This window comes from Phaethon aethereus (genome assembly GCF_964289735.1).
Source record: "Phaethon aethereus genome assembly, chromosome: 21".
NCBI lineage: Eukaryota > Metazoa > Chordata > Aves > Phaethontiformes > Phaethontidae > Phaethon > Phaethon aethereus.
This window is the reverse complement of record NC_138597.1, coordinates 5,877,712-5,888,267: the sequence shown is the minus strand read 5'-3', so window position 1 is coordinate 5,888,267 and position 10,556 is coordinate 5,877,712. Positions and strand designations below refer to the sequence as shown.

The window sequence follows — 10,556 nt, the reverse complement described above, 5'->3', positions numbered from 1 at the left end:
AAAACCCATTTGCTTCATAGCAGAAGAGCCCCAGAAAATCTCCATTTCTAATGTTGCAAAATTCCTACCGCGTTACCATCGTTGCGTTCCCACAGCCAGTTTCGCAGCCCTGAAAAGGATATCCTTAATAGCAGCAGGCACGGTGAATACTAGTTTATTAGCGCAGACAGTAATTTTCTTAGAAATATCTTAGCATTTAGCCGAAAGAGCCCCGACGTTTCCTTGGAGCGAAAGAATGCCTTCGGTTTACTTCTAATTGTGTTCCCGTGCACAACGTGATGGCGCAGCCCGAGCGGTCAGCACGTGCCGGACGCAAGGAACGAGCCGTGCGCTGCCCTGGGAAGGCGCAGAAATCGGAGAGCGTGACAGCAAGCAAACGGAGGGACGGGGGAAAGCTTTTGCGCGCCCTGAGACGCAGTTAAGGAAGAGCCTTTGCCTCGAGAGACCTGGCCCTGAGTCCGAACCCTCGCCTTTGCGAAGGCACCGGCCCCAGCCTGGCTCTGGGTAAGGGCTGCGATGAAGCCCGAGCCTGCGGTTTCTTCCATGTCCGAAGCGGTTCGGAAGCGACTCCGACGGGCACCAGGGAGAAGCGGAGGAGCGGAGGGAGCGGGCGCACACAAAGCGCTGCCCCGCGTTTCCCCAAACCGCTCGCCAGCCCTGGGCTTGGTCAGGGGATTCTGCGAGTCATACGACCCTGATAATTAATTTCAGCTGATTACAGCGGTAAGCTCCGGCGGGAGAACAGAGGCCGTGCCAGGTTTGGAAAGGACGCTCGGGGCAGAAGGCTGTGCCGTAATTTGTTACACGTTACAGTCTGCTGAGGAACCTCCTCACAATCTGCCAGGCCTTAATGTCTTAATTTCTCCTTCAGCCTTCCCTTTGACACGCTATCCAAAGCGATGTATGGCGGGGGATGATTGCATGGGATCAAGCAGAGGGAAATCCAGGAGGGATTACAGCCCAATCCCTGGGCAAACAGGCGCTGGAGTGGCTGAACACAGCCGCAGCTGTCTGCCCAACAATGCCCGGAACAAACAGCGCCCGGGGGACACGGCACGGCCCGGGGCACGCGCGGGCAGGACACAAAACCTGCATTCAGCCCCCTGGGACCCCGGACCTTTTATGAGCCTTTTCCCCCCAGCTGCAAGCTTTTGAGTTGTGCTTCAAAATTTTAGAAGCCTGGCTGTAATAAAACTGGGTTTAGCGATGAAAGAGAGCTGGAGATCCAGTCCGTATCCAGGCTGGGCAAGGACAAGTGGAGACCGCCACGAGCAGTTTGTCCTCTTCTGTTCTCGCTCATCTAATCAAACACTAATATTAGGATTAATAACCAGTCTCATGTTGCTAGTCTTCAGGCGGAAAGAGCCTTTAAGCTGTTTTTTTAAAAACACAGCATGTATGATCATGATGGTTTTCTAAGGGTTCAAGATTAAATATATAGGCCATGCCCAGAGAGGAATCACATAAGGCTTTTCACATCTCCTTCCTTAAGAAGGAAAATCCCAGGAAAATCTCCATCCAGAGAGAGTTTAAAGGCTTTCACTTTCAGGATTCAGGACAGGTTGCCGGTGACACGCACTGTAAAACCCAAATTACACCAAGCCAGAGTAGAACTAACTGCAAGTGACTAATTGCGTGAGAGCAGCACTAAATGCAAGTGAGTAAGTGCAGTTCCAGTTGCACCGTAACCCCCCAAAACCCATGCTTTTTGTTTCCTTGGCAGCTCCTACGGACCCCACTAGTGAACTACGTCGACGATAAAATGGGGCGTAAACAAGGTGCGCGTGACCTGTGGCGGAGAAAAGCTGCTTATAAGGAGAAAATAGAAATAGTCCCTCCCTTTGCGAGGAGGAGAGTCTGCCCACCCTCTGCTCAGCACCGCTCTCCACCCTGATGTCCCAACAGCCGCGCGTTTCTCCGGCACTCCGCAGCAGCCGGCAGCCCCAGGGACTCGCGCACCTCCTGAAGCCAGCTGCAAACAGGACATCCAACTGCTCCTCGCCCCCCGGGCGGTTTCTGTGCTCCTTCGACCACGGCTGGGGCCAGGGGCGAGTTTTCCGGTCCCTGCGTGCTCACTGCCAGGCTGGGAGCCTGCCCGGGGGGGACCCGTGCGCAGGAGCAGCTGGAGCGGCTGGAGCAGCCGTGTAGCTCCATCGCTCTCGCCCACGCGGAATACGGCCAGAGCCCACCGACACAGAGGGTAGCAGAGGGGAAGGTGGGTTATTGGCGTCCCACCGTGTGGCTAAATTGCCTCTGAAGGGATGTAAAATGCTGCAGAAGGGGGCCTGCTGGGAAATACCCCCATCTCCTTTAACAGCCCTGCATCACAAAGCACGAGGCGGGCCGGACAGGGGCTTCCCGTCCACCCACGGAATCCAATTAATGAACCAATTCAGCCGGTGCGCCCATCTTCCGGTGCTACTGGGCACCTCAGTGCTCCCGAAGAGTCACGGCACGAGCCCGGCTCCAGGTTGCGGCTGAGGTCTCCTCCCGGTTCCCGGGGGGGTTTGCGGTCAACCTCCGGCTCAGGTTTGGCACTGCAACGTTACCGAAACGGGGACTTCGGTAGGAACGAGACGCGGTGCAAATCCACACACTATCTCCAAAATGCCAGTTGTGAGGGAAGACAGAATTCTGGCTTAATCTGAAGTTACTTAGGGAAATGAGAGTCTTTCCCCAAATTTTGCTGAGCTTTGAAACCTGAACACATTTGAAATTTGAGGAGAAAGGCTATGTGTTATGTCAGAATGACAAAAATTCTCCGAACTTGTCACACGGAGAAGAATTCTCTCTGGAGAGGAGCGCAGTCAGTAATCACAGCTCCCAGCCTGGGAATTGCATCATTTGATGTAGATTCTGTTGAAAAACTCGCTCATTTAATGTTATTTTTTTCACTGTAATTATGTAATTAATGCATTCAGGATTAACTGTCAAAGGAGGGACACTATTTTTCTTATTAGTTATTTCCTCACAGTATTCTTACACGAGTAAGGGAGATTGCACAAAGGGCTGTTGTTCTGCATTTTATTGGTCTCATAAGGAAACAGATCCCTGAACCTTTCCAGTGAGACTTTTAAAGCAAACATTTATTATTCTTCAGTAAGACAACATGCACCTCGCTGCACTTTCTGCCAAGGAATAGGCTAGACTTTGTGGGCATTTAGATAAGTAGCACTCACCCAGAAAAACAACATACCTCCCACAAACCAAAAATCGCAATTCAGCCAAGAATTGCTGTTTCTGTGGTCACGTGTGTGTTGGTGTGATGGAGGAAAAGGATCCTGAAATAAATGTATTCCCCTGGATCCTTTGATGTCTGCAGGAAGATGCTGCTGCTTCATATAGTATGTCTTACTTGTCTGCATTTTGCAGCCTGTACATAGCAAACCACCTAAAATCGTGCCCGAAATTAAAGGCCCAAAATCTGATGCAGCAATGAGAACGGAAATGTTTCCGAGACTTTTTCTTCCTCTTTTTCTTCCCTCCTTCTGCTTGGCCTTCTGGGTCTCTCCAGCACCCTTAGCCATGCCAGAGCACCCGGCGCAGGCGAGCAGACGCTTGCGAGGCCCCCCGAGGGCTGTAGCCCCTCCAGGGAGGCGGCTCTGAGAACCCCCTCGCCTCCTCCCGCCGCCCTGCCCGCAGGAGGTGGAAGCCCGGGACACGTTCCAGGCACTCGTCCTGCTTCGGCGTCCCTTTGCGAGGTGCGGGTGGCAAGCCCTCCGCCGGCAGAGGAGGCTGGAGCCCGGCACGGCACCCGGCACCGGATCTCTCCCACTGCATCACACCTTCAGCTCTGGCCGGCAAGTGCTCCAGCGCTCTCCTCCTTCGCGCTGCCGGGCTCGCCAGCGCCAGCGTGGGAGACCCCTCGGCCCCAGCCCGTCCCGCGGGGAGCTCGTGGGCCACCTCCTGCCTTGGCCATGGAGGCTGCCTTCCCGCAGCTCTGCAGCCTGCTGGCCTTTCCCCCCGCGCCAGGCTGAGGCCACCAAACTCGCTGCGCTTGTGCCTTCAGACCAGAGAAAGGCCCTTTTGAAGAGCCCTGGGGCGGCACGTGGCCGCGGGGCACCCCGGGGCTCGGCCAAGGCAGGGTGGCAGCAGGCGGAAGGCGGCATTCCGGGGCCACCCCTGCGCCCCGGTCGCCCCCCCCCTCGGGTAAGGACCGGCTCCGCAGCCCAGTGCAGCAGCAGCGCCAGGAAATGCAGAAATTACAGCCCTGGCTGCAGGAACGGTTAAGGCAAGCGGGATGATTCATCGGAGCAAATTAAAAGCAAAGCACAAGATGGGCCAACAATAGGGATTAAATGCCGTATGTGGTTACGCTCCCCTCCAAAGAGGTCTCCCCAAACTAAGCCATGTCGTCCTTGGTTTTCGGAGGGAGAATCGAACGCGTTTTCACAGGACAGTTTTCAAAATTTTAGCGACTGGCTCTTACCCTTGCTTCAGAATTGGTAAGAAAAGGAAAAAAGGCATCACGCGTTTCAAGTCAAGATACCGTGCTGAATTTCAGATGTTGGGCTATGGAAGGCTAATACCCAACTGATGATTATTAGAAGATTTAAGCCCGCAGCACAGAGATTCATCGCGCACGTCGCATTCTCCAAGAAGGTCTTTCAGTCGGCAGGTTGTGAAATTCACCAAGAGCTCGAAGGCAGCCTAACGCCTGCACTTCCACGCCCAGGGAGGCTACCGGGACGTGGGAGCAGACCTGAGCGACGCGGGGCGGCGCGTGGGCACCGGGACCCACGCGCCCAGCAAGGGCCCGGTTCCGAACTGCGGGGTGCCAGCCGGCGTCCCCCAGCGCCCCCCGCCCTGCCCGGGCTGCCCCCCCGCATTTAAGACACGCTCTTAAGGACACGCATTTAAGGACACCTCTGCGGGCGCTGTTGAAGGGACCCCCACGGTCCGTCTGCGGGGGGTAGCCCACGCGAAGGAGGGAGATTTTGCATCTCCATTGGCGTGACGTCACGCGCCTGGCGTCACGCTCTCATTACGGGAGCAGAACGCCGTTTAACGAGGAAGGGCAGGGGACGGGGGTGGGAGGCCCTTGCAGCGGCGGGCGCCGGTAACGGCCCAGCGCCCCGTCCCGCCGCGGCGGACGCACCCGCCGGGCCGGGGGGGGGGGGGGGGGGGGCGGGAGCCCCTCCGCGGGGCGGACGGAAGGGGGGTCCCACCTTTCCGGGCCGGCTGCACCGAGCGGGGCTGCGGAGGACAACCGCGCCGCTGGCGTTGGCGGAGGGCGGGCGTGCCCGCGGGAGGCGCCCCCCCCCCCCCCGTTGCTTCCAGCTTCCCACGCCGCGGAGGCTGCGCACACGCCCGCGCGCGGGCAGGCGGCCAAGCCCCCGGCTTCCCCCCCTCCACCCTCCCCGCGCGCCCTCGCCCGCCCGGCGGCTCCCACGCGTGCCTGCGGCCGCCCCAGCGCCGCGCGCCGGCACGCGGGCGCGGAGCGCGGACCGCGGCGGGGGGCGGCCGCTGGCCGAGGCGGGCGAGGGCGCGCGGCGGGCGGGCAGGCGGCGCGGCCCCGGCGCGGCGGGGCGGGGTTTTCCCATGGCCGCCCCGGGCGGGGCGCGCCCGGCGCGGGGAGCCGGCAGCCGGGAGCGCTCTGGCACGTGCTCCGGCGGGGGGGCGCGCGGCGGGGCCGCGTCTCGGGGGCGGAGGCACGAGCGCCGCCGCCCGCCGCCTCGCCGCCGCCGCCCGCCGCCTGATTGACAGCGGGGGCGGCCGCCGGCCAATGGGCGGTGAGCGCCGCCGGCAGCCCCCCCGCCCATTGGCCGCCCGCCGGCCGGGGCCTCGCGTGCCGCGCCAGCCGCCGCCGCCGCCGCCGGCAGCCGGGGCCGGGCCGGGCCGCCGCCTCCGCCCGCCCGCCCGCGGCACGGCCCCGGCCCCAGTGGCGGCGCCGCCGGCGCGGCGCTGCCCCGGGCGGTCCCGCAGCCCCCCGGGGCTCGGCCCCGGCCGCCCGCCCGTGCCCGGCGGGGCGCCGGGCGGTGCGGGGTCACAAGCAGCGCGCGGGGGGGAGAGAGGGAGGGAGGGCCCCCGCGGCCGGTACCGCCGGGCCGCGCTCGCTCTGCGCGCCGCCGCCCGAGGCCTCGGTCGGGGCGCGGCGCAGCCGCCGCCAGCGTCCCTGGAGGAGCGGCGCGGGGCATGCACCGAGGTGGGGGGGCAGCCGTGCCCGGGGCAGCCCCTCCCGTTCTTCTCCCCCCCTGCCGCCACCCCCACGTGGCCGCGCGCTCGGCGGCCGCCGGCGCGGGGCGGACCGGCGCGCGTGACGGACAGGCGGCGGGGCGCCGGCCAATGGGAACACGGGCGGCGCGGCGGCCGGGTGCGGGACGGGCGCCGATTGGCTGGCGGGAGTGTGGGAACGGCCGCGGCGGCGGTTTCACACGAATGGGGAGCCGCCGCCGGGTATAAAGGCGGGGGGCGCCGTCCGCCCGCACCGCCGGTCCCGCCGCGCTGCAGCCGCCGCACGCGCCCCGCGCCCGCCGCCGCACGCGCCCGCCCGCTGCCGCGCCATGCCCGCCGACACGGGCATGGAGAAACCGACCGCCTCGCCCATCGCGGGGGCGCCGGCCAGCGCCAGCCACACGCCGGACAAGCCCCGGAGCGCCAGCGAGCACCGGAAGGTAAATGGCGGGTGCCGGTCGGGGCGCAGCAGCGGTGGCGGCGGCGCTGGATGGCGGCGAGCCCGCGGCCGTGCTGAGGTCGGTGCCGGGGCTGGGGTGGGGTGGTGGGCGCCGGGCGGGGCGGGACTGGGCCGGCGCGGGGGACTCACCGCCTCCGCTCTCCCCGCAGTCCTCCAAGCCCATCATGGAGAAGCGGCGCCGGGCGCGCATCAATGAGAGCCTGGGGCAGCTGAAGACCCTCATCCTGGACGCGCTGAAGAAGGACGTAAGTGGGGCCGGCGGCGGGGGGCTGCGGGGCGCGGGGGCCGGCCGGCCGCGGGCGGCCCTGACGGCGCCGGTGTCCTCCCGCAGAGCTCCCGGCACTCCAAGCTGGAGAAGGCGGACATCCTGGAGATGACCGTCAAGCACCTGCGAAACCTGCAGCGGGCGCAGATGACGGGTAAGCGCGCCCTGCCCGCCCCGGGGGCGGAGGGGGGGGTCCGGGCCGGGGGCTGAGGGCCGGGGCCCGCGCTCCCGACCCGCCGCTCACCTGCCGCCCCTTTTGCTACCCCCTCAGCCGCGCTCAGCGCCGACCCCACCGTCCTCGGCAAGTACCGGGCTGGATTCAACGAGTGCATGAACGAGGTGACGCGGTTCCTGTCCACCTGCGAGGGGGTGAACACCGACGTGCGTACCCGCCTGCTGGGTCACCTCTCGGCTTGCCTGGGCCAGATCGTGGCCATGAACTACCCGCCGCCGCCGTCCGGCCAGCCCGCGCATCTGGCGCAGCAGCCGCTGCACGTCCAGCTGCCCCCCGCAGCCGCCGGAGCCGTGCCCGTGCCCTGCAAACTGAACCCCGCTGAGGCGCTGTCCCCCAAGGTCTACGGGGGCTTCCAGCTCGTCCCTGCTACCGATGGCCAGTTTGCTTTCCTCATCCCGAACCCGGCCTTTCCTCCCAGCTCCGGACCGGTTATTCCCCTGTACGCCAACGCCAACGTCCCGGTGTCCGCAGGCAGCGGCTCGGGGAACGCGGCCGCCACCCCGTCGGCATCCCCGGTGCAGGGGTTGACATCATTTGGGGGCAGCATCGTTCCAGCGTCACAGGCGGGAAGCCCCATCGGGGAGCGCAGTGAATCCGTGTGGAGGCCTTGGTGACCTGCCGAAAACGAAAACGGTTCCCCCCCACCCCAAAAAAAACCTCTTCTGTTGGCTCCGTTGTATGGAGCCCGGTTGTGTTTGGGATTGTTTTTTGGGGTTTTTTTTAAGCAGATTTAAGGAGAAAGGAGAAAAGGACCTCACGATGAACGTGCTATTTATTATTTTCAGAGGTTGGGATCTCGACTTGTATTTTTACTCCTTTAAAATGCCTTTATTTGAGATACTTTTTTAAAAAAAATAAATGAGAAATAGTTTTGTAACAAATATTCGAAAGTATAATGCCAAAGTTGTTTGTATCCCGTTGGTCTGTGTGCGTGTGCGTGCCTGTGTTGAAGACTTCCAAAAAAAGAAAAGGCAAAAAAAATTGCAGGTGTTTAAATAAATAAATTCTTTGAAATAGATTTATGCTTTCCCCCCGCCCTTCCTTTCATTTTGTTGGGTGAGAGTGGGCAGGGACAAGCTCATACTGTGTGTGCAGCCCCCTCAGAAAAGTAGGAGCGAACTCTGGCCTTAAATAAGGCTGCTGGAAGGGATTCCCATGAACAAGAGCTGGGGGAAAGGTGATGGGGTTGAGGCGGGGGGTCTGGCAGTGTTGAGAGCTTTGCAAGTGTCATGTTCCCACTCGGAAGAAAGAGATTCCTAAAAATCTGCTCGAGGAAACGCCTGCTACCTGCTCGGAGTGCTCCTGGAATAACGCTGCTCTTCAGCTCTCGCTCCTTAGCACCGTGCCGCAGGGATTGCGGGGGGCGGGGGGGGGACCGCAAAAGTTACTATCTCGCCCACAAAAGCGGCAAGAGAGTCTGTCCCTATTGTGAGGAGGGTAATTAGAAGGTATAAAGGGTCTCATCGAGTATGCAGCGGGCTCTTTGGGAAGTTGGGAACCCTATTGAAACGCCTGGGAACTCGGAGCTGAGGGTTAATGTGTGTCTTTTTTTTCCTCGCCACTCTCATTGACAGGGCCAGATAGACTCTGATACTCAATGCTGTTGTAAATTCAATTGCCTGGCCTCACAATGCCTACCTCATAAAAGAGAATAACTCGGGGTTGTGGCTTTTTTTTTTTTTTCCAGTAAGCAAGGGAACTGAGGAAAAGACAAGTTTTGCCACCCATTCTGACTCACCCCCAGTACTTGAATCCTGGCCAAGTGGAAGCAATTGCAGCCTCACACACACAGAATTAACCACTTCCAATTGTCACCAATTAATAAGGCCGTGGTGTGGAGAAAGACCATTAAGAGTGAATGCACAGTATGGAAAGAAAAGCTTTGTGTGCTTTGCTCCAGATTTGTGAGGTGGGGCTATCATGTTATCTTCGAGGGAAAAGCCAACAGATGACGTGTGTGCATGTCAAAGCCATGTCCAGAGGCATAACCCATCTCGGCCGGGCTTCCTCCATTCTCGACTCCATGGGATCCCCGTAGGCAGAGCTGAATGTCCTGATGGACCCCTCTCCGAGACCTAGGGGTTTTTCCTGGCGGTTGGGCTAGGTAGGCTGGGTCGCGGTGGGACCGGCGGCATTTCACAGTTCGGAGAATGACTTGATGTTTGCAGAACATCCAATTAATTCAGCAGGCCTAGGGATTTTTTTAGAATGGCAATGCAATTTCATCTTTCAAGGTCTAGTTCTATTAGCAATCAGGTTGCAGCTTCTGTGACGACATGGCATTGTGTATGTGTGTGTTAGGGGGTATATAAAACAGATTATCCGCTGCCGAAGGCTTTCTTATACCTTCATGAGATTTTGGCCAAGGTTAGACACGGGAGCGCAGGCTGCTCGGAGCCTGGTACTGATCCAGTCCAGCAATTCCTCTGCACCAAAGCGTGGGCAATCGATCAATGCTGAAAGTCCTCCATCGCACAACCAGAACTAGGTATCCATTTGAATCAGGAGGTTCCCAGGAGGTTTTGTTATGCAATCACAGACATAAAATCATGTTACAGCAATTCTCTTCCATCCCCCACAGCCAGTTACTACCCCTCCTCTTCTGTCTGAAGAAGGCTTGGAAGAGCAGATGAAAGCCTGCCTGTCGCCTGCGCGTAACTGTATACCTCCCCAGGGCAGCACCACGTCTCTGGGCTTGTCCCTCACTGCCCAGTCCCCTCCAGATTGCCTCTAGATTCAGCAAATCTCTTTTCTTGACAAGGTACCCAGGCCAAAAGCGAGACTGCCAAGCGCTACCCTGCTGCGTTCAGGCACAGAAAAAACTCTTTTCTGAGTGGGTTTTGACTGATTGCAGCAGTGCAAACATGACACACACCGCGGCGTTCCTCTGGGACACTCATCTCCTGGTGCGAGAGCAGCAGTCAGTCACTGCTCTGACTCTTCAGTGAGACCCTGCAATGCAAGCACGTAAGGGTACCGCTGTCATTTCAGCCTCCGTACAAACACTGCGGAGCCCCAGTCGTCAGCACCCGACTTCTATGTCCAGCACTGCCACCTGCTCTATTTTGGCTTCGGGCAAGTCATAGACCTCTGTGCCTAGGTCCGGTGGTACAGAAGCTGGACATGAGGTGCATGGCACCAACAAACTTGTATGCCAGAAGCCCAAAATCCTTCTGCAGCAAGGGATGTTGTTGCCCTTAACTCCAGATGCTTCAGAAGACGTACAACTCGGGTTCAATCGCTGCTTCTGCCCTTGGGCTGTACCCAGACCCTGTACTTCTGCAATGCTCTGCTGGCTCTGCCATGCTATTCCTCTACAACTGAGGGGCTGCCATGCTCCTTCAAGGCTTTCTGTACAGCTGCTTTTCCAGATTGCGCTAAATTTGGTCTTATCCCTTTAAAGGTGCAGTAAAAGAGCAAAG

At 59.9% G+C, this 10,556-nt stretch overlaps 1 protein-coding gene across 2 annotated transcripts; it reads left to right on the top strand.

The window, feature by feature from the left end:
• Positions 1-6,503: 6,503 nt before the first annotated feature.
• On the top strand, positions 6,504-7,748 carry HES4 (hes family bHLH transcription factor 4; the record flags this gene model as incomplete). Of its 2 annotated transcripts, none has more annotated exons than XM_082009310.1 (4): positions 6,504-6,614; positions 6,784-6,879; positions 6,966-7,053; positions 7,171-7,748. In XM_082009310.1, the coding sequence occupies 4 exons, from the start codon at positions 6,504-6,506 to the stop codon at positions 7,746-7,748; spliced, it is 873 nt and encodes a 290-aa protein (XP_081865436.1). The 2 variants fall into 2 exon arrangements, with proteins under 2 accessions (XP_081865436.1, XP_081865435.1); XM_082009309.1 differs by having other exon boundaries at positions 6,504-6,692.
• Positions 7,749-10,556: the final 2,808 nt, after the last annotated feature.